At 40.6% G+C, this 25,174-nt stretch overlaps 2 protein-coding genes and 1 long non-coding RNA gene across 5 annotated transcripts in view; 1 reads left to right on the forward strand and 2 right to left on the reverse strand.

Annotated features, from left to right (window-relative positions):
• Positions 1–25,174, reverse strand: part of LOC138179191 (CCR4-NOT transcription complex subunit 6-like) — an 828,627-nt gene that overhangs the window by 727,115 nt on the left and 76,338 nt on the right. The gene's annotated exons all lie outside the window — the stretch shown is intronic.
• On the reverse strand, positions 343–6,735 carry LOC138179463 (myb-like protein M). The gene has a single exon (XM_069112278.1). It carries the CDS (start codon positions 6,277–6,279, stop codon positions 4,342–4,344), a length of 1,938 nt encoding a protein of 645 aa, XP_068968379.1. The 5' UTR covers positions 6,280–6,735; the 3' UTR covers positions 343–4,341.
• On the forward strand, positions 12,676–13,429 carry LOC138178997 (uncharacterized). The gene is made up of 3 exons (XR_011172901.1): positions 12,676–12,812; positions 12,885–13,024; positions 13,340–13,429. It is a non-coding gene; the product is annotated as an uncharacterized LOC138178997 (long non-coding RNA).

Raw genomic sequence — 25,174 nt, forward strand, 5'->3', positions numbered from 1 at the left:
AGTCTACCATTCTTCTGTGTTCAACTGTGTCTCTTTTAGCAGATAACATTCGTACGTGTACACGCTAACGTTTAGAATTGATGGTTTACTATCGATGAAACTATGTACGTTGTTATTATCGAACGTGTAAACAAGAAAATAAATGTACGTTTCGATAAACGTTCGAAATGACAGTTGCACGTTCGCGTGCAGAGAAACGAATATGGAAACCTTAAGAGAAAATTACGAATTATCTGGTGAAATGAATTTTGGCATCTCTGATTTCACATGTTTTTTTAAAATAAATGACAATAAAAGTCTGATTCGAAGGTGGGTGCTAATAAAATTCTGAGATATGCAAAATTAAATCAAAGACATCTTTTATTGAACTTCTCAAACAATGTAATTTGAGTTAGTGCGGTATAGCACTTATAGCGACATTGGTTGACCGGCGTTGATCAGTCTGGACGACGAAGCAGAATCGAGTGTATCATCGTTTCGTTATCACAATACCTTGTATCGTCAAACGACGATGTTCAAAATAAATACATCCAGAAAGAGAGAGCGGAAAGGATCGCATTTCAAAAGAAGAGAAAAACAAAAAGAGCGAATCCACTCGAGTCAACAATCCATGAAACAAAAATGTCGATAATTCTAACGAAAAAAAAACAACGCGCGATCCGTGTGAAAACTTTTTCGACGTTCTTCGAATCTCTCTCGCTCTCTCTTTCTTCTTCCAGAGATCAAATAGCGTAAAGCACGATTGGCAAATGATCACAATCAGCAAACACAAAAAGCAAAATAAAACCGGAAAAAAGCGTTCGTCGAAACTCCGTCACGATCGATAAAAGTAAGGTCGAATGTACATTTCGCCGATCGTCAATTGCGATTCGTCCGCGATAGAATCTTTACAAAAAAAAAAAAAGCTGAACGCCAAATATAAGTTCTTATCTCTCCCGGTCTGAACAGCGGCATCGTTTAACAAAACGAAACAGGCAACTTTTTTCATCTCGATACGTTCGAATCGTTTTTATCAATTTTCGTTTCTCCAGCTGCAGCCTTCGAACGTTTCATATAGTATACGAGACACCAGGTTTGTATACCACGGCTCTGTTCCATAAGCAAAAAGAGACTCGACGATTCGTGGCAAATAAATTAAATTTTCCTCCGTTCATCGTTTGTGAAAACAATAAATGGACAAGCTTCGGGGACGGTGGGGCGAACGGTATCATCGTCGAAGCTGTATCGTACTACGAACTCGTTCCGCAACATGTATCCGGATCGGCGGCGGCGGTGATGCGTTCTCGAGCGAAAAACCTTTATTCCGGAAAGGCGGATTGCAAGTGCCATCCGATCGTTTCTCCACGGACGCTGCCAACGAACGATGCACTGCTCGGTAGAAAAGAAAAGAATGCGTGATACATTGAAAAATAAAGGAAGAACGTGGTGGCGAATTTATTGGTGAACACTATACAGGCAGGGTAAGACACGCGTTTGGTTACACAGCAGCGAACGTGATACCGTGCAAACGGCGTTACACTCGAAGAAAAATATCAACGAACGACGATGTTATTAAAGCAGCAACGATTATCTCTTGGCTTGGTATGTGATACGCGGTTGTTGCTGCTTTAACAAGAGTCAACATCAATATTTATCTGTTGCTACTTAGCAATAAAACTTGCTATGCACGATGAGGACCAGAGCAAGAGAGAAATATTGCTAATATAATTCTTCGCGTTTGGATTGCGCGTCTCGTTGGTTGAACCCCGGACGCGAAGCACGCACGCGCTAAGCCTAATTAGTCGTCGGTGATTTTCGCGGCACGCTCTTTCGTTGCCTTCGAAATTGCCGCATCGTCTCTAATATCCCCTAACAGTCTAATGGTAAATAAAAGGCGGACCGTTTAATACGCGACTTCTATACACATATAGACAACGGTGATAATCTAAGTGAATCGCCTTAACATCTAGGCTTACAGTCTAAACGAAAGAGGATGGTGAGTAATGGATACGTGTGTGTGTATGTGTGTGTGTGTATGTGTGTGTGTGTATACGTGTGTGTAGGTTTGTTAAATATGCGAACGTGCGTTTTTTTTTTTCTGTCTGATTTCGCGTACGAAACGATGAAAGTTCGCGGACTCGTCGCGGTCTCGTGCCGGGTCGAGAAACAAGATCGGCGAGCACGGGGTGAGAAGCGTTATCGCGACGCCGTTTCACAAAATCACGCGAAGCGTGTGATCGATACAATCGACGCGCAGCTCGCAAACCGTGATCGATCGATTGGCTTCACCGCGCCCCGTCTTACGCCTTACGAAAATTCACGCGATGCCCTTTTTCTACGGTAAAACATTTTAAGGTCACGGCCGATGATAATTGGAGACCACGTTTCGTTTTGCGTCTATTCATCACGTGGCCCTGTAATAACGTCGAGTCGCGCGAAAAGTAACTGCGACACGGGGACGAGTAACTGTTCGATAAATTTTCACGTTAACAAACATTGTACGCTAAAGATACTAAAGGTCTTGGCTGAACCAGAGACCAGCGAACATCTAACCAAGTTCCAATGTTAACCAACTTACTTCCTAGCACTTTCCAAAATAGAATCAAGGTCTGCCTTCCAATCTGTTTGTTTTGTACAGAGTGCAAGCTACAGATCAAAAGGCAAACGCGTAAGCGTCGACCAATCGTCGAACAAACTTGGTAACTTTGAAAGATTACGAAGCAAAATGAAATCGATACACCGAAGTGGAACACGTAGTGAAATTTACGAGATTTTCGAATCTCGCGTGTGAATCGCAAAGGACAGACAATTTTAGCATTTCTCGACGATAGATACAAGTAAAATTTAACTAACGTTGCAACAACGTGACCACGAGGAATGCTTTACGCATTTACGACTACGCGAACACGAATCGCGCAAGTAGCACGAAACAACCTCAAACTGCTAGCCATCCTTCCGGCCGCGAATTTCTGTTTATCATGAACTTAGTTGCAGGAACAAAGGATTCGCGGGATATTTGCCAGCCACTGCACTACTAACCGCAAGAAACGTTCCAGGAATGATCGAAGTATCTCGATAGTAACACGGATCGATGTTATAACGTTCACGCGTAAACGTGACTCTACTTTTCAAGTAGCCAAAGTACGCAACACAATATCGAACGTATTCGAAAGACCAAACAATTTATGGAACGAAGACTCAAAGCGAGTTTCGCAACGACGACACAGGAAACGATATTCAAAAATGAGAAAACAATTGTTCAAGAGGTAACGAGGATCGGAGAAAACATCGCGTCGGGCATCGCGTGATTAAAAGAGGAAAAACGGGGAACGCGAACTTTCTTGGCGACCAGCGGCCGATTCATCGTTCCGTTTAATTACTACGTTACGATTTAAACAGTCACAACTCTAGTTGTTCCGGTGACGGTGGTTGGCAGCGAGGGGAAGCGTTATCTCGTTGCAAACGTTGACGATGGTTGAGATCGTACGACGCGAAAGAGGAGACGGTGGAAAGAAAGCGAAGGAAGGTGAAAGAAAGGAAGGACGAGGAGAAAGAGAGAAAGAAAATGAGGCGATTACAGGGAATCTTTCTCTCGTGCGATCAGCTTTAGGCTGGTAGTCAACACACCTGCCTTATCGTTGAGTCGATTCGCTTGACGACACGAGCCAACCACCGTTTATTAGTAGCATGTTGTCATCGATAAGCAGACCGCGTGTATTCCCGACATCAAGGTACGATCCTTTAGACCTACTCTCGTGCGTGCTTCACAAGTGCACGCACATCACGTATACTACGTGTATACAACGTACACCGTTAGGAAGAAGAATCGTTCGACACGTAGCTTTGCTCGTTACCGTCAGTTACACTTGTTCGTCGTTTCACCCAGGACTGCTGGCAACGAGGGCGTCATCGCGGGAACAAAACCGAGGAAGGGAAGAGATGGAAGTAGGATATAATTATAGCGACGCGCGTTACTTCGGGCGAAAGGAGCGAAGGTTTTTCGCAGAAACGGATAGCTACCGTTCGAAACTCGAGCAGTTTTCGTCTCACGCGGTCGCGCACGCGTCTACGCAAGTCCGTTCGGCTTTGTTCCCTATCGACGAACTAATTGAATCTACAGGGCCACCTCTCTTTCGCTCGCACTCACGCGTCTCCCTTTCTCTCCTTCTCTCTCGCTCGCACAGTCGACGTGTTCACGCTCCCTGCTACTCTGCTTCTTCTTTTAGCCTCGCGTGTACGCACGCACGCGAATCGAAGAAGAAGGAACGTTCGCAAACACGGACAGACGCGAAAATGTTCTCTCTTTGCACCGTAACGAGTCGGACCAGCAGACACATCGAAAGAGAATCTCGGATCCCGTGTTCATTCCTCCGCTTGCAGCAACGTGCGGAAATCCTGTTGAAGCTTTGACTCGTGGTAGCTCCAAATGTCGCTGAAATCTTCCTCGTCCTCGTCCACCTCCTCCGCGAAGATACATTTCTTCTGTTCCGATATCGGCGCGTTCGGCGACGGCGAGTAAAACTTTATCTCCAAATCTCTGTGGCCGTTCGGCGACGTGATGATCTCCGTCGAGACCTCCAGCTCTTTCGGCGACTGTACGGTACCGTTCACGTCCATACCGGATGGTCCAACGTTACTCACAGGAATACCGATAGAGTCGCCGCGCCACAGCGTTCGACGTTTCCCGCTCTCCGCCTGTCCCCTGTCACCGATCACGCCGAAGTCTTTGCTAGGCGTGCTGATCTCCTCGCTGAAATAACTGGTCGGATCGCTCCAGCTGCGCCTCAGTACGACACCGGTGCTACCGGTGCCGTCTTTCTCTTGATGGGCTCGAGGAACGTTATCGCCGTTGAAAAGCCTCTCGATACTCTGCTCCGGACAATTGAGGCTCGGCCGGGACAAGAATAGCGGCATCTGCGGGAAGTGGCCGGGACAGAAGTCGGTCGACGGTGACGGGGTCAAGAAGGGCGAGTAACAGTTCTGTTCCACGTCCCATATGAGAGCCGCGGGATCGCAGTACCGGCACTGGCACGGCCCTAATTCGTCGTTGATGCCGTCCTCGCAGCCTGTCGTCGCCGTCGGCTCGTTGTATTCGTGCAGATAGCGCAGAACGTTGTTGCCGTTGACGGCGTGATTATGGTGATGATGATAGCCGTTATGTCTGTAACCCTTTGGCGGAATGGTGCGCATTTGCGCCGGCACAACGATGTTTCTGTTGTCGTCCAACACTTTCACCTCCACGTGCCGGTGCGGATACCTTTGCCTCGCGTCGGCTATCTCTTGCACCGACATGCTGCCCGTTGTCCTTTCCCTCGCTATGGGTGGCCTTCTGTGGTTTCTAAGGTGAGGCGCGGCTTCGTAACGTTGCTCGTAAGAAGCCGGCACGTACGGTTTTAAAGAACCCGCGCTCGGTTGTTCGTTGGCCACGCTCGAATTTGACTGTTGCTGTTGCTCGTCGTGTTTCGCTTCCACGGAGGCCACCGTGTTGTTTGCCGGTTTTCTGTCCTTCTTCCTGCGCTTTCGCGGCTTGATGATTCGTGGTAAGCTGTTCTCGGAATTGTTCGACCCTGAACTCTCGTCGCTCGCGATACTCAATGAATCGATATTCGCTATGTTGTTTCCCGTGTTCGTCGCTTCCTTGGTCGTCGTGCAGTCCGACGATTTCGCGTTCGTCTGCTGTTTCTTCCCGAGCTCTATCGGCCTCTGGGGCCGCGACGGTGGACACCTCACCGAGTTGTTCATCGTACAGTTCGATGTCACGGTAGCCACGTTATTGTGAACGTAACTATTCACTGCGCCCGTATTGCTGCACACCGCATTAGCAATGCCATTAGCGTTCCCGCTGTTATGTATCTTGCCGCGATTGTGAAACCGATTGGCCAGGATTAGCGGCGCTCCCTGCGTGTGAATGGCCAATCTAGAAAGTGGATTCTTGTGTAGGTGAACCGATACTTGCTGATCGCAAGCCTGCTGTTGCTGCTGCGGCGACGGTGATTGTTGCTGTTGCTGTTGCTGCTGACCGAGCGACGGTGACGATCTCTGCGTGCATCTGCGAGGGCTGGACGTCATGGATATCAACGGAGCGCCCGTCCAACCGCCAGGTCCGTACTGCACCTGACATTGTTCCGTTCCGCTCGGGAAGTTCACAGTTCCGTAACAGCCTCGCGTTTTCCCGCGAATCACAGCTTCCTGTTTTCTACCGACGATTGGCTTGTGCGATCCTGGCCTGATGCTCGACGATATCAAACAACTACCGATGTAACGCTCCACCTCCACGCCGCCCTGGGAGGCCGGGCTCATCTTACAAAACCCGCAACCGATACCACTTATATAGCAACGACACCGTTATATTCTCCCGATTATCAGAAAATGCCGCACCTCACGGTATTCCAATCGTTGACAAGTACGTTACACCAACACGTTACTCCATTGACCCAAATTCAGGTACAACGTTTCCGATGCTTCAACGGTATCACCGGTTTAGCCCATTGTCATCCTGAGCCTCTTTCGAGTCGATACCACAAACAGAACTGTAACACTGTTAACGATCGATCCAAGCTGAACAAGCGTAAACAGCGTCGTTTCGTCAGACACGTAGCGTGGAACGATCACGTTCCAGACGACGGAAACGACCGATTAAATACGGCAACGGCGACAGTTACGTGGATCGAAACACAGCGCTCGGTCAAACAACCATACGAGACCGCGGCTGCAACGACACTGAAGCTCGCTCCACCGAACGCGCTTACGCCGTCTTTCGCATCGCTCTGCGACGTGGAGATGCCCCACCAGCTACCCACTGCCCCCTCCACCGTCGTTATTCCCCACCACCTGAACCACGCTCACCGCCGACAGACGTGCCCCCACCACTCTTCCCATCCCCCTTTTCTTTACGATGTACCTCTCCACACCGTTCAACGAAACTTTACCATGCTCCTATACCGCTTATATACACATAACATTGTTCCTTCCGGTGGACGAGCCTGTCACAATTTAGCAAGGTATCGGAGAAAGCTGGGCAAAGAAGGTAAGTTGCGTGGTGGTTGACGTTAGCCGGTAGAAACTTTCCGACGACATCGACCGGTGAAGACGAATTTCAGACGGCCGATGCTCGTGGCTGATACGCGCTTCTTTATGGCAGATAATCCGAGAACGCCACAGCGGTATGTATTGTGTCTCGTTGAGGTAACTTAACGAAGATCACGGGGAAAGTGGAAGCTCAGCAGCCTCGTTCGTATCAGCGTGATGCCGTCACTTTTTCTTCTACTTTCAGCAAAATTTATATCGCTATCTTATTCGGCAGTTGTAAAAGATTGCACGTTTCGGAGTGCAGTGAACCACGCAGTTACCAAACAGCGCATTAGACTGAGCTGATCCGATAAAGAATTTTAGGGAACGTCAACAGTACCGTGGAACGTGGGATTTTTATTTTATGGATTACATGCTGCAGCGCTCTCTCGGATGTATTGTAACGGTATAAAAGCAAGTCTCTTACAACGTTTTCTTAAAAGACGTGAACTTCCAAAATCTCGCGTATCTTAGGAAATAGCTCTACGGTGTAGAAACGGTGTAGAAAATGCAAACGCTAATGTGAGGTCATACTTGTAACACTTTGTAAGGATTGCTTTGGGGTTTTAATAAATCAAAAATATCAAAACGTTGTTGCATCTGATATATAACATTCTTTAAACCTCAGGGAGTATTTCTAATATTCTTCACACAAAATTAACACGAAAGTTTAGTAAATTGGAAATGGAATTCAGGGAAGTTGAAAAGTACAAGCTACGGGCATAGCCATACGCAGATCGCGATCGAGCGAAGCAACAAAAAAGAAGGCAAAGTTTTAATTTGAAACGATTTGTCAGGGTCCATTGGAAGCTAAAGCGGAGAAAGGCGGAGCGTACAAGATATATATAACGTGGAAGCAAGATGTAAAAGGGAGGGAAGGAAAATCCTGCGAGGACACGAGTTATGTCTTAACTGGCGTAAGTCTGGAAGACCGTCATCCGTGAAGTAGATGGCACGGCGACGAGACTAGAAAGAGTAAAGGAATAGAAGACGGGGGGAAGGGTCGGTCGGTAGAAAGAGAAGGAGAGGAGGGAAGCCTGATATCTTAGATCAGGTTACGGCACCCTCGCATCTAGGCCACCAAGCCTTTAAAAGTGGGTCACAAGTCATCAATCGCCTGCGGCACGCTACCTTGCTCAGTTGAACCCTCGCATACAACCCACCTACTCTTCTCTGGAACGTCTCATCTGGAGCGAAGTAACGCGACACGTTCGGTCCCTCCTTTCGTTCATGCTGGCGTTCGCGTTATCGTGTGTGCGAACCCCGTGTACTTGTTCACCAACGGCAGAAAGCGCGATCACCAGATTCCACGTCAGCGAACAAGAGACACGGCGACGAAATTAACACGTTACCAAGCAACGGCCGCCACCACGCGTTTTCTCGGCTACATTTTCGAGAGGCTCTTACCTAGTAAAGTATACTTAGATTGATACACACCGCAGCTCAAAACTACCCGACACTTGCTTCTTTTTCATGAGTTACGTTTTAATTAGAGAATTATCGATAAGTGAAACTGCGCTGATTTTACGATCGTCGTGGCTACGTCTGATGCATCGCGACCCGATTACAATGATTTCTAACAGTCACTACGCGATAACGAAACTAGTATTCGTAATTGCGTTTTATTTGGCAAGTACTTTGGCCTAAGATTCTTTCATTTCTGAATTCTAAGTCGGATCAAGAGGAATCATTCTAATTAATGGAGAAACTACCGATGTTAATTTACGTAATGATAGCTTACTGGTAAACGTATGTAGTGGCTTGCACGATAAGTAGCAAGATCAGATTTTATTGCTGTTTTTATATAGCTAATTTATATTCGTAGTTCAGTATTTCCATAAGAAAATCCGTTGTAAGTACTGTTCCTGGTTATTAATTCTGCCATGGGTGTTTCATATATCGTGACCTGATTAAAGCGATCTTCAAAAGTCGATATGCAATAACGAAACTGTATTTGCAATTATGTCTTATTTGTATTTTACCTTTAGATTTTTCAATTTCTCAGATATAAGTCACTTTAAAGCGAATCGATGGAAGAACTTCCGATGTTACTGTAAGCAGTAATACTTAATTAAAAAGTGTATCTAACAGCTTATACGACAAATGGTAACATTAAATTTTATTGCTCTTTTTATACAGGTAATTTAGATCTGTATCTTAGTAATTCCATAAAAAAAACGTTGTAAGTACAGTTCTTCGTTAATAATTCTGCCATTAATTTCTACACATCAGATAAGATTCACATATTGTTACGATAAATCTACCAAAGCTTTCAGATACTTACGAGAAGCACCGAATGCATTTAATATTTTACCGATTCCGTTGTTTATTTCTATTTTCGTTTTATATTTTTCGTTATAAAAAAATAGTTTCGCTTTCCTAGTAAATATTTCACTCCGGCAATTGAGAAATTGCAATTCGAATTCAATAATTAGATGATAATAATTAGATAAGAGTAGCGGGTATCGAGATAAGAATCAGTGGTGGAAATGCAAATAAGTTTACGACTTGTCAGCAGATCTAATGAATAATAAATTATGATAATTAAATCGAAGAATGGGGAACGAGAGAAAGTTGGAAGATAATAGTTACTTGTTGGATTCTTCGGTCAACTTCAATCGACGCGACTCCCGCCGGTGTATCCGAGAAATTTGTAATTCATAAGAAATCAATACGAAACTAACTATCATCTTCTAATTTCCTTTGGGACCCAAGTAAACTTTGTTGCTCTCCGGCAAATTCACTTTGCATATCGTTCGATAAACGACATCGTATATGCCAACAAATTTATGTCTTATTCATTAGCCCCGATCGATATAATCAGCATGGATGAAATTCAACGTCATATAATGTACGATTTGCACCAAGTCCGACAATTTTTAGATGGAAATCTGGTGTTTGCAACGCGGCAGAAATGTTTGCTCCTGTTATCACGCGTGTTTGCACGTGCTGCGGATTAACACACAATACAATCGTCTGCCACGCCTTCGATGATCGTCAATGTCTTTCAGATGCGTACGTATATATGTGCCTGACCGTCATCGTAATTCATCTTTACGTATGACAATACACAGGGTGTTACGTCTAATGTCTCACGAAGGATCGAAACTATCAAAAACGTGTTCGTATAAATACAAGGACTATTTATACAACTTTATTATACGATATAAATAATTTTTCTGTAAGCGGACGAGATATCAGAGCGAAGCTGATTTTTTCTTAAACAAAACTTCTGTACTTCTTATTCAACGTTTACTAAGACGAACACAGCGGGAATTTTGTCACTGGAATTTATCGCGTCGTAGATTTTCCCGAATTTCGCTATGGAACGCTTTATGTTTGTCAAAATGTGCAGGGAATTCGACTGAAATAAACGGACGCGTGGCCTTAAGACTAATGAAACGCGATACATTTTCTATGAGCGTAGTTGACGCGCGAACTTGTAAGGAAAGCTTTCTCGGTTCGTCGTAAATGTACTTCCTGCTATGAAATTTATCATAATTTTATAAGCCACGCGAGCCGAGAAACTCACGGACGTCTTGGCACACTTTCCTAACGGGTATTCCGTGTAAGAAACTAATCATGCCTGACATTATCGGCCTGGGCTGAAGCGTATATACGCGCTCGAAACAGCGATACGTGGCGTTTTTGTGAAAGAGAAATGACGCATATTAAAGAGAGCAGAGAAAAGTAGACGAAGTGCTACGTGAAAGTGCGCCGCGTGACCGTTGTGAAAATCTCGGTCGATACGTACGCCTGAACGGGTGATTTTACGGTGAAAGCGATACATTGAAATATTCACCAATACCACGCAATGGCGAAACGCTTTCGTTTCTCACTTGAAATTTACCGCCGATCAAACCTTTCTTAGTTGCCCCATATTTTACGGCACGTGGAAAAGTGATTTTGCTAACGTTTCAAAGATAACGTTGCTTGTTGCAAAACAAATAAATTCCATGAATCAACAAACATATATTGAATCTTTCTATAACAGACAGACCAGAGTTTTCTATAAAATCCTCCGCACGATTTTCAAGTATTCGTTCAATTCTTTGCCGCGTACAATGACTTTCGAGTGTAAAATTTAGATGTTCGTAATTCGTTGTCGTTAAATGATTGTACCAAGATAGTAAGTGATAAAAAGCACGCAAAATGTAAAATTTCAATTATCGTAAAATCGACAGGAGAATTCATTCCGGAACTGACGTTGGAAATAAACAAAGGTGTTTTGCAAAGAAATAATCTAAGAGCAATATGAAAACCAATATTGGAATTGTAATTAAAACAGAAATTTTCGCTGCTTAACGTTGCTTGCAGAGTTGCTCAAAGTGCTGGTTCATAGTCATTGTAGTAAAAATTATTAATAACATTTTTAAGAAATCGCTATCTTCAACCTTATATTTTAAAAAATAGTTGAACGAAAGGTCGGGTTTTCTTTTTTTTTGCAGATTCGTGTAGAAGTTTACAAGATACGTCAGTCTCGGTACTTTTCTTCGTCACTGTGTATAGTAAAAGTGAACACAACGCGGTCATCAAACGTGCATTTAAATTTCAATTTCAATGTACAGTGATAAATGTGTACGTGAAACACGATTGCAAGCGATAAGTCTACATAAGTACATGCAATCTTAGAAACCGATTAGCGAACAATAATAATTTGAATATCGCATAATTAATCGTTAGTTCATATTTATAGCTGCGGGTGTTAAGGCGTTTCGCGATTAAGATCGTGAGAGACGTCAAGAAGCTCGGAGATGGCATTCTTTTCACGAAATACAACGTTTAAGAGCTTATGTAAGCCGACATTAATGATTACGCAACCTCGAAGAATCCTGTAATCGAACGATACGCGTTTCTAGAAATTCTAACATTTCGTATGTTCTCTGACTAGCGGCGGTGGATGCAGCACTTTGAAAAAGCTACAGAGAAATTACCAACACCATCTTGTCAGACGTCGTCCTCTAAAACTACGAATATCAATTAGTTTCACTTCTCGTTTGTGCGTTTCACTGAAATATCAACATCCAATTGTTTGCTGAAATCTATACAAATATATGCGTTTCCTGGAGAAAGTAAAAAAAAAAGTCTGATAATACGACACAAGTGCGCGTGTGTCGACGAGTTTTATTTGTACGAACATTCGATGCAACGTGATTCGATTCTTTTGTTATTTTGAAAAGCACGCAATTAGCGTTTCATGACGTATTTGAGAAATGCAGGTGAAGCAACGCAGTTGTTTTGCGCAAATCGCTGTTTATTCATGTAAACAATTAGCAGGGTAAACATTGTTAATGTGTAACACGGTTAGCGTTGACGCAAGATACTTTATGATATTTCAAATATTTTATTTACATATGTGGAACAATAACAAGCAATCGATGCAGTTTTACTGCATCGCTGGAAATCTCATATTTTAACGAAATGTCGGTTATTGGTCAGTTTATAAAGATATTTTGCAACGTTACGCCGATGCTATTAACAATGTTCCAGTCTCTGAATAAAATATGTAACAGCAGTTCGACACGATCGAAGCTCGGAACACGCAATCGAAAATGCAGAAAATCTGATAAAAACGCAACAATTCTGCATTTTGGATTCGCCTGCGTACAATAGCACTGAGAATCCCATTGAATATTTATGGAGATTATTAGAAAAGATGAACGCGCGATTCATACGTTTCTCTGTCGCCATCAATTACGGAATTACGTGGTACGATTCAAGACCAAAGGTATCAAATATTTCTGGATTAGTGTCGAAATCTAATAGTAAGTATTCGAACAATACGATAAATTAGTTCCGAATGTGTGAAAAATTAAAAGTAACATGATTTATCGGAGCATTGGAAGAACGAACGAACGGCGGTATATTTTTGCGAACATGTGAAATATTTTATTTGTCGTCCACGTCCTCTGTCATAAGTGTTCCGTGGTATACGTTCGTCCTTTATTTACCAGCGAGATCACGGAAATATGCGATTGTAAGAAAAATTTATTCGCTATGATTTTTACACGCTAATCTTTTCGCCTATGATATAGTTCGTTGCTATATATCAAGCAGAGTGCAGGATTAAAACTGGTCGAACCACTCGGCGAACTTGTGATTTTATTTTCGAGCATTTGCGTTAACTGACTTGCGTTAACGAGCGATTTATAGCGCTCGGATAATTATAAAAATATTTCATCGGTTTTGCTTGTAAAATGGGCGGTCGCACATTGCAAATGCTTTCTCTTTTTCTTTCTTATTGTTTTTCTTTTTTCGTTGACCGTTAATAGGACGGCCGGGTGTTTTCTAGACAGCGAAGGAAAAAAGGGAGGGACGAAGATGCGTGGAAAAAGTGAGAGAAAAGACAAATAGGGGAAACAGCGAGCGTACCGGGGAAAGAAAGCTGGGCAAGTTAGTACATCGATTACGAGAAGTGTCGACCACATGCCTCGGTTCCGCACCAAAAACAACACAGACCCTCTACCTTTTGTACAGCCGAAAACAACCACCGTGGGATACGTTTGCGCACACTTTCTCAGATCTGTCTCCACGGGACCAGCCAAAAGGTTCGTCCTTTTTCTACCCTCTCGCTCGCTCCCTTCCAAGTTCGAGGGGCACTCGATTATTACACCGAAACGGCTATAACTTTTCCTAGAAGGCATCCATTATCGTGATTGTTCGCGGGTTTACGGCCGACGCGACGGTGTAGAATCGCAGCAAACTATGTACACTATCGGTCAAAAGTATCCGGACGCCTGTTCAACTTGTTTTCCACGAGTTGTATTTCGATTACGAAACTACGGATAAATCGAAATTCAATGATTTTATATTTGACAATCGCCATAGTAGCTACAGTAATACAGTGACGCACGTGAAAATAAATGAAATACGCGATGTTTAAATAGTATTTGTTATGATAATTGGTAGGTGAAACTAACTTCTCTCTAAGCTACAGTTTTTTAATTACGTTCACGAAAATATGAATTTGCTCGTAAATATCTCTAATTACGTGTAACAAAGTTTCGTAAGAATATGAAATTAGTTTTTCTGAATATAATGAATAGTGAAATCGCACTGATTAAAACGAGCCTAAAGTCCGAACGCAAATTCAATTGGAATTTTTATTAGTTACATAAAAATAAATTCATATTGCCCTGATGTTCCCGTGCTTTATTTATTTATAACTTTGTATATATATATGTCGGGTTAACATTAGAATTTAAGGCGCGTAACGATTCTTCGTTTGAATTAGCCATCGTTTTACGAAGCAGAGATTCTATTTACACGTATATACAAGACTTTTACAAAGTATAATGAATATTGAGTTTAACGAATAATAAGTTTGACGAATAATAAGTTTAACGAATAATATATTTTACGAATAATAAGTTTAACGAATAATAAGTTTAATGAACGCTATTAACAATGTTTTTGGGTTCAAACGAATCCACGGTCAACGGGATAACTCTTTACTATGCGTAGAATAATTTTAGACACAAAATACGATTGCTGAGACGCTCGGTATGAACTGCTCGATGTGTCACTCTCCAAGGCGATCGCACGAATAATAAATTGATGGAAATTTTCCTCGCTGTACGATTGTATTTGTTTGTTATATACTCGTTGGAAGCATCGAGAAAGTTCCAATCGCCGTTGCTAAGCAGTTTCTGCCTGGAGTTTGATTATTAATACAACGTGTGTCCCATTATATTGACACCTCCGAGGTACAATCCCATATGGCTAGGCCCGTTCTTGAGACCGTATGCCGCCACAACCACATTTCTAGGGAGAACCATACAACCACTCCACACCTCCGTCAGGCAAAACGTCCATCCCGTGACCGTGGTTACGTTCGGCGACCAGTTGTCACCTCGAGCCCAAACTCGCTATCACAAATCTCGAACAATTACAATCAGATTGAATGACAACAATTGCTTAATTACAGCTATGATAAAATCTAGGCTAAAGCATTAGAGGACTTTCCCAATATTGCAAAGGGAAGACTTCGGTTTTCCTTTCATCTCCGACATATATATGCACGGTATGATCAAACGTATCCGGATATTTGCTCGTTTCTGACAAGATCTATTTTAATTACAAAACTAGCGATAAGTCGAAATTCAACGATTTATTTCTATATAATCAGCGTTGAAAGCTTATTTTGTTATATTTGTGTATTTTAATGTTAGGAAGCGGAATTCTATCTTATAAGGGACTTAATATACGTATACACCGAAATGAACACGTAACGAATCTACTGGTACAGAGCTCGACACGTGGACATGTGATTATTCTAGATAGCTATTTTTTCGTTTAAATTCTTAAAAATGTGATTTCATAACCAAAGTGTCTCAAATAATAAAAAAATGGAACTATTTTTTTCATATTTGTTTTTCATGAATATGTTGTATCTGATGTCAGTGTTCTATATTTGGATGTCCATTAAGTACAATGATTTTAAGGTTTTCTTTAAATGTTAATTCAATTCAATTATTGAAAATGCTTCAGCACGTTGGAAATATAAGACAGCTGTTAAAGTGAGCGTAAATATAAATCGAATATCCACAGAACTCTTTTACATGTTGCAACCAAATTTATGAGAATGACATTCAAAAAACAAAATGGTATTCTATTTCACATTCAACTGCTTCTAATTATATCTTCCTCGTTGTATCTCTGTATACTTTGGCAGCATTGGTATACTGTTGGATTACAGGTAAATCAAAGTGTCGGAATACTTATGAACGATATTGTACCTCGTGAAGGGAGAGAAATGGAGACAGAGGGAGGGAGAAACACCGTATAAGCGACTAGGTTGAATGAATTTTGGTTTTCATCGCGTTAGAAAGCTCTGACCGAATTGAAGTACACGTGTTATCGGGAGAAAGTCGGCCAATCGGCAGGTATACATCAAAGGTTAGAAGATCAATGAAAATGAAAAACATTTTTGAGCGGCAAAGAGGACACGAATTCGCGTCACGGTAAGATCGTTTGTGTTTGCCTACGAATCGACAATTTCGAGATTCGTGTCGACGCATCGCAACGTTTTTCAAGCTCGCCGCTTCCACCGTACAAATAAAATCCGAATAGCGAAACGAATTCCGATCTACTAAATATTTCGAATACGTTCGATGTTTCAATTGCTTTAATTGGAAGAAATAGTGCACAACGTATGAAGCTCGTGATTTGACTCGCCCGTTGCGTCTATTCTGTCGGTAAAATAAAAGGCCGTGTCCATCAAACCATAGGGCACGACAAGTTGAAATAAATACGATCGCTGCCAGTTTTGTATCACTATCGGCTGAAACAAACTTGCCATAATATAATGGCGAATTTCTTTGGGTAATTTTCACTGTCCTTTGTTATTAATCAAATCTAAAAAATTTTTAATTACTAACATATGAACATTGTACATGCATATATATTACGTACATATTCGTTCGATCGAAAATCACGAAATTTACATTTTATCGCAAACGTTAGAAAATACACTGTAATGAAACAAATTCGCTAAAGGTAAATAGAAAACAGATAAAAATGTGAAAAATAAAAGTCTATCATTTTGCATACCTATTCATGGCAAGGAAAGTTGTTTATACAAATTGCATATACAGGGTGGTTGGCAACTGGTGGTACAAGCGGAAAGGGGGTGATTCTACGCGAAAAAAGAAGTCGAAAATATAGAATAAAAATTTTTCGTTTGAGGCTTTGTTTTCGAGAAAATCGACTTTGAATTTTCGCTCGGTACGCGTGCACTTATCACGTCTCGTTATAACGGATCTCACTGTAGATTTTTTAAAAAATTTAAAACAAGAAAAATTTTTATTCTATATTTTCGACTTCTTTTTTCGCATAGAATCACCCCCTTTCCGCTTGTACCACCAGTTACCAACCACCCTGTATAATAATCATACAACGCTATAAAATAAACGCACATAGCAAACTATTAATATTCCCACACTTTTCTTAAATTGTTACGAATAGCGCTGCATCGCAAACACATTCTACGGAAAGTAATTTCCAAATTTCAGAAGATTAAACACGTTAGTTATTGAAATATTCCAAACATAAGAAAGATTCTGATTTTGCTAGTATTCTACTCAAACATTACCTATAAATAAATGGCAAAAGAAAATCGTAAGGACGATGCTTTTGATAAAGAAGCCCTTTTCCTTCAAACCATTTATTTTCAATTCCAATTCATTTAGACCTCCATAATCGTGCAGGCATTGAGCACCATACACTCGTGTTTTCGTGTTTTAGTCAGTTGATCAAGTATTACAAAGCAGTTTACTGCAAACGTCACGTTTCAGAGAGACATAAAATCGATGGACGCCAATCTAGTCCTGTTCCATTTTTGTCCTTTTGGGCGTTCCTCTCTTTCCAACGATTCTCCTATTACTGTAACTACCCTCTTTCGAGGGAAAACTTCGTTTCCCCGGGGTATTAGCCGACTGATTGGCGAAGACTCCAAGTTCACGCCCAACCACTAACGAACGAACGTACAGTAAAACTGGTCAAAGTGTAATACTGTCGTATATATGGTCGCAATGGGATTCTAAACATTATTTTCAGGAAATAAATGCTGCAGCGTACCGGCAGATTCGTTTTAAATTTGTCTGTTTAATAGAGTGCGGAAATCTGTATCGGATTGTGCAATAAGTAGACCGTGAATTGTTACGCGTTCAGAGGAAATTTGAAGATGTGGAAATGCGAGGAAAATATGAATTTGCATAAAGAACCACAGTCTAGTAACGAGTTTATGCATCTTTCTATGTTTTTCTTATATTTTGAGAATGAGAAATGAAAAGACAATGTAATAACGATGATGAAGCTGCTACGAATTTATGAATTTATTAATTCTGTAGTCGGCGCAGTCATTAAAAATAATCAAGAGAATATCAAAGTAGGACAGTCTACATTATTAATTGCGAGAATGATACTCGATGCACCATACGTGACGAATTGAGGAGCTACGATATAAAGAATGCTCTACATGTCCCATCAATCGAACAAAATGTTAAAAACCATCGATCTGAGATACTGGAATGAAATCAACGAATAGGATTTACCAAAATCCTCTGATGGAAGACTGCATGATGCCAATATTAAGAAGATTATGTAAATTATATCCAACTATCCAACTGTTTCTCTTAGAACACCGATGAATGCGAACAGGCGTAGGCGAATGAATGTGTAAAAAGACTGACAATAAGTGAAACGAACGATTTGAACGACTAATAATAACATATATATATGTCGAGTTAGCATTGGGTTAGGGGCGTTTAACGAACCTTCGTTTGGATTAGCCATTTTTTTAGTATACAATATAGATGATAGTTAATGGTACAAATATGATTATTACAGAATAAAGTTCACTAGCAATAAACAATTTCACTACACAATAATAAGTTCTCACTAAAGACTTATAATAACAATGATTACTTGGTCACTAAGTGAATATAATAATAAATTCACAAGGTGATTATATGACTATTACAGAATTTGACAATTAACCGTGACGATTAGATACTCGAGATTCTAATGACAATAATCTTAGGTTCAATAACAAATACAGGGTCAACAGGATAGCAAATGCGCTTCCTTGTCAAAAGTTCAAGTGGAACTGAAAGCCCAAGCCTACTGTCATAAATCTCGGGCAAACATAATCAGATTAAATGATAAACAACTACTTCTAAGTTTTATCATTTAAATACAGCTATAATAAAAATTCTAGACTAAAGTATTGGGAATTTTCCCAAAAATTGCAAAGGAAAGGCTCCGATGTTCTTTCATCTCCGACATATACAGGGTGGTTGCTAAATATGTGAAATTCTACTTCGAATGAATGAAACTTTTTAATCTAACTTGCACCTCGGAGCCTACGTTAGACAAATGCATACAGTTGGTGGATATAAAAACAACAAATAATATTTATTATTAGAAGAGAATATTATATTATATTATAAGAATATCGTAAGAATATTATACAATGTTGAAGTGGTCATCACTTCTAAGAAAACTGGTCTTTTTAGTTTTCTCAAGCACTGCAGCCATCGACAGCGTGTAGACAAAAGACTGCGACGAAGACAGACCATAAACAGTAGACAGGCGACGTTGGCTCAACATACAATATTACCTAATATTATACAGGGTGGTTGGTAACTGGTGGTACAAGCAGAAAGGGGGTGATTCTACGCGAAAAAGAAGTCGAAAATATAGAATAAAAATTTGTCGTTTGAGGCTTTGTTTTCGAGAAAATCGACTTTGAATTTTCGCTCGGTACGCGTGCACTTTATCACGTCTCGTTATAACGGATCTCACTGTAGATCATTGTCTCCATGAAAAAATTAAAAAAAAAAAGAAAAAATAAAAAAAAAATTTTTTATTTCCGTTTGTACCACCAGTTACCAACCATCCTGTATATATATCTAAAAAGCCAATAAATGGTAAAAGTAATACACGAATAAAGGGGTTCTTTTAGAAAATATATAAAATACGATATATGCAGTCCACGCACGATTACACGCCTGTTCAAACTGCTTGCATTTCTATACACAGTTTGATTAACTCATTCTGAGTGCAATAAAATTTCCAATTGCAATAAAAAAGAAGTAAAGCGGAATCTCGGTTACGCGAGTCCCATTTAACCGAAGTTCCGTATTATCCGAGGTGCGCTGGGCTTTATCATAACCTCATTTCTTGTGACTTCAAACCTAACCTTAACCCTAACCTAATCCTACCTCGCATTTCTCCTCAACACTAGGACTACATGAGTGTAAATAGTCAGGTACTGTGAAAGCGGTTAATCAAGATTTCAACCGATAAAATAATTAATTGATATTATATTAACTAAATACACGCGCAATATTACATTATCAAAATTATTCTATGATTTTATTGCATCGATAGATCTTTCCGTGTTATCCGAGTTTTCGATTATCCGAGGTTCTACCGCATATATTTCCCCGTTGGAAATATTTCTCTACGTGCTAAGAAACGTAAAGAAACATATTTTACTCCAACCTGCTTTTTCTTAACAATCAAGCCATATTGTTAACCGTGGTCAGTTTCCAACATATACCGACTTCCTAACCAAGTTATTTTACAGCGGACCGCGTAACAGAGGTGGATACATCAAATTGTAAACTTGCATATCCCGATGGTAGATTACACAGATACAACGCCTCGGTGTGTTGCAAAATTCCTCGGAATAAACTGTTTGCTCCGAACGAGCTGACGGATTAAAAGCCAATGAGCCAACGGCGGAAGATTTCTCTTTGTCCAGCGCTGCTGCTCTACCAAACGTACGTCTTTATTTCTCTTAGGTTCCTTTGTTCTCGATAACAGCACGCGTGGAGTCATCGCACGCGCAACAGTCATCAGGCAACTCCAAGAATATCCTGCAGAGTAAATTCGAGAGATCGTTTGATCAACAGAGTCGCGGTCCGTTCCACCAAGCTCTCGCATCACAACTTCGATAAATCACTGTATCAGCCGATGAACGATCTCCAATCGCCTCCTGCAAATGTGCCGCTGGCTCTCACCTCGGCACTTCACTTTCTTCTTTGCGAAAAGTTGTTCTAACGGACGCTGCTACATACAACGTTAAGATAGCTGTCCATTTGAGGGTACAGTGATTCGAGGATACCGCTTATTCGAGTCACCGGTTAATCGAAGAAGCCGTTTATTTGGGGCCAAGAAGCTCAAAGAACGGAAGTTAATGGAATAAAGAACCCTAGTTTGCTTCGTTTACTTGGGACTTGGGATAACATGCCGCTTATTTTGGACAGATGACTGCAGTACTCCATGAGAATGAGAAGACAGCAAGTGGAACAGCCCAGGGAGAAGAGATCTCCTGCACTTGCTCACTCATTGTCACACGTTGCTGTATGATCTTGTTTATAATGTGAAGCTTCCGGTCAAAATGCGTGTTCATCTGCATGACTGTATCGGGTTAATTAGAAACGACAAATAAGCAATTAGACCCGCGTTCCTTTGCCTTGTCATCTCTTCGTAAAGTGCTAGTATATGAGATTATCCTCGAGCCAATGTGGACACACGGAATACAACTATGGATACAACAATTTCAGGAAAGCAGTTCTGAACATTGAAATGCTACAAAGATTGCAGTCGGAGACCTTACAAATCATAACGCCCCATGGTACGTAAACAACAAGGATATATACGCTGATCCTGCAGTGGCCTCGATCAGACAGGAGATAACTAAATACAGCGAACGTCACGCTAAGCAGCTCCCAAAGGCAAAAACTAACTGGCCGCAGAGCTAACGTGCCCCAGAAACCGCGTGTTCAGATTAAAAAGACACCATCCGCTAGACGTAGCAAACAGACTTCTTCGAACAAAATTCAACTTCTTACACGCTATGTGAAATAACCACAGCGAATTTACTTATACTTGCTGAGAGGAATTGATTGCAAATACTTAAGTTACAATTTAAAAAACGTCTTTTCATAGACGCATCTCTTATGTTGCTCGTTTCTCGTCCGTCTTCGCTCGCTGTAACTCCGTCAACCCAGAACAGTCTTCGACTATCGTTTTGTTCGTTTTATATCAATCGACATTAGCCTCGTCGCCAACTCTGCGAGATTAGTTTTCGAGTGAAACGTTGAAAACATTGGTCCGGAGAAACAGAAATTCAGTTTGCAATAAGAAGTTCACAAGTGAAATATCGTTTGCAGCGTAAACGACCCAACCTGTCTACAGAGGATTGGATATAAGATAAATTCGAGCATTTCCAAACATTTTCATTACTTACCACATGTTGTAAGGTAACCGACAGACCTTCGATACAGCGATAAAAGTGAATGGAAAATTGGCCAGCCATAAACTAGCAGATGCAATATCCCAATGGATAAAGCTGCGACATGGAACGATATCGAATCAGACCCTCCGGTACACGGGCGAACCATCGAATGGCAGAGAAGGAGAGAACCACGAGGACATCGTCGTTTACGAATAGAGCTACGTTACGATACACCATGGAACCTCGGCGTATGTACCGAGTACACATCTACCGACACTTCAATGCAAGTCTCGTTCCACCGAGAGACATCACAATCATACGGGTTAATCAATACCGACGAATTATTACGGACGGAGCAGGGGATTTGATTTCCCGGCGGTGGTTCGCTTGAGACGCGTGTATAAGCGGAAACAGATAACGCGCAAGTCTGGCGGAAAATAAAAAAAGATGTTTGTCGAGGTGAGTACGATAAGAAAGAGAAATATTTCAATTAGGAAGATTTACAAGGAAATATTTTGTATAGAGCGACGGATGAAAGAAAGTTTATAAAATCAGACATATAAAGGGACGTGATAATTTTACAAAATGTAGTTACATCTGATAAGAGCAATGAATAAATGTAACGTACGTATCTACATCGCAAAAGATATTGTTGCCACATTGTTGTAAGCAATACGATGAAAGATTTGTAGTACGAAAGTTACCAACATTCATAGCGTATCATTTTAATCTTCCTTTTAACACTTTTACTGCCACGTCGATATCGCATGTTTCGCTCAGGACACCACGGGAGTATTTTTATTATTCAAAGCATATTGGCAAAATAATAATAAATTGATGATGTAAGACAACATTCTTCCTCAACAGATCGTTTATCTTGTTGGTGGTCACGGGTGTCCACCGTGGCGCCTTGGTAACAATTGATGGCGACATATTATAACAAGGCTTCGTTTATTTCAACAAACCATTCGCATTCGTTATTTCGTCGTAAGCAAAACGTCCAGAATATATTGTCGAAACTTGTAGAAGATATTAGTAAACGGTATTCGCTCGTTCTATATATAATAGTAAGGTATGCTCACACTTCTAACTTCAATTATATATTATAAAGCAGCATTTACGATTATTTTCTAAGCTTTGTTTATAATAATACTCGTAGATTACCCCTGAAAGATATGCATGCAAACACAGTGCACCGTTAGACGTAAGATTTGTTCTCATTTTTTTTTATCGATGTTCTAATAAAAATGTTTAATTGCTCAATGGGGCACTTTTTACTTCAAAGTATCTTCTATTTATCGGTTATATTCAAAATTCCCTAACTGTCAATTTTCATACAATTTTTACAATTGTAAGAAGTTCAAGCCCTCTGGTCACCAATGACCACCGTGGCGTCACAGGAGAAACCGTGGCCGGTCTATATGACCAACGTGGCAGTCAAAGTGTTAACCGTCACTGTATGCACATTTATAGCAGAGACGGTGTGATTTGAGATTTTTAGATTCGCGAAATAGAAATTCGGAGGCACTCAAAACGGTCGAAATGCTGAATGTTTTCTTTCTCTTGAGGGAAGTTTCATCTATTTCGACGGGAACTAGAATCATAACTAGATTATGTATTTTCATGCATTTACTTGAAATTTGGAGACGCAAAAATTAGCAGAATGCCCGGAACACGCGAAAATCTATGAAATATATAAACTGCAAGTATCTGTTAGGATACTCAGTAGGTAAAATAAATTTCTGTCACGATTTCAGTTTTTTTTTAATTACATTGACACAGAAGTATAAATTCGTCTAAATATCCGCACTCTAATTACAACAATCTTCTTTCAGAATATCAAATTAGTCTTTCTCGATATAAATAATTGTAACGAGCGGTGAAATTACACCAGTTAAAATGAATCTAATAAGTGTAAACACAAACTCAATTAGTTTACGATTAATTGAATAAAATCTACACAAATTCTTATTTACCTGAATGTCGAGAAATTCGAATCGCAAGAAGAGGAAGAAAAATGTAGACTCTTGAAAAATTCCAATTATCCCATCCATAATTTATAACATTACGTGGAACGTTTTCATCCTTCGAACAAGTTGGTCGTTTTTGATTCGAAGCAAAATCGCCGATATCTTGACGTACAGTTTAGAAACAAAATTTGCTATGCTGATTACATTGGCATGCCCTGTAGGTTTGACATCGATTGCGAACCCGCAATTGCGAGATAGCGCGATCGGGGTGACTAATAAATGCAACCCAATTAACGCTCGACGCTTTCACAAACCTGACGAACCATAGCCCGCGGGTATTCAATTTTCAGTTAACGATTTATTATCCAATTATGTTAAAGCTTATGAATATACGTGCGCACACATATATGCGATGATATAATTTATAAATGTTAAGAGAAGAATCACCTGCTGATACGAGCATGATAATACGATAAGTAAAAGCATAAGTAAAAACGTAAAAATAACTGCAAGGTTTATAAGAAAAACATCACAGGTTTATGTTTTTCCGCGAGGGTAGAAGAATTAAGAAATACTTTTGTATCTTTAATTTTTTTTTTAATATCGCGAGTGCTCCTAATGTCGCCTACCAGATTTCCAAGTAAATACAAAGAGACATTTTTACATGAAATTAGTCTCAAACGAAAGAGACGTTATTTGTATTCCATGTACATAAAATACGTTCCTTTACACACGTTTGAGACTACAACCCCAATTCTGCCAATGCTTCTTTTCAAAATATGACGGGTGGCGATATTCGAAGCAATTATCCTGTACGTCGACTTCTTAAAACAAAGTATTCATTACGTTATATGATCCTTAAGAACCGTAATTAATTCTAAGGATAGGAATGTATAAATCTCTAAGGATTATCAGTATATAAAGCATATTTAATTAAACCGTGAAATTCTAAATTTTGTTAGCCCACTAAAAGTCTAAGTTTCTTTCTTATCAAACGGGCGATACACTTGAGCGACAGTGTATAAAGTCGTCAACTTGGAAAGTACCATCCTATGAACCGTTTTGATAAAGATAAAGATTTCGTGATTTTGAGAAAACCGGATAATTTTCATTCGACAACGACACGTTGTGAGTCTAGCCTCTAACTATCAGGACACATTGTTACCCAAAGAGTGGAAAACTTTGACAATATTTCTTTTCAACAAAATATCTTTTCTTCTAAAAATATAATAACGTGCTGTTGAAAGAAACGTTTGCTCAATTTAACAAATAACACGCAGCCCCTTGTAATGTGCAATATTTTATACAACAGGAATAAAGCGTGGTCCCATTGTCTCTAAATATCGAAGAAAGTGTAATTTCTATTTGAAAGTCCAATATCTCGACTCGGCCGAATAATTATCGCTTT

The sequence above is a fragment of the Bombus flavifrons genome, chromosome 4, assembly GCF_040668555.2.
Source record: "Bombus flavifrons isolate JBK064 chromosome 4, iyBomFlav1_principal, whole genome shotgun sequence".
Lineage (NCBI taxonomy): Eukaryota > Metazoa > Arthropoda > Insecta > Hymenoptera > Apidae > Bombus > Bombus flavifrons.

Bases quoted from the DNA above. Each gene is read 5' to 3' on its own strand.
- LOC138179463 (XM_069112278.1), bottom strand. From the start codon at position 6,279: ATGAGCCCGGCCTCCCAGGGCGGCGTGGAGGTGGAGCGTTACATCGGT.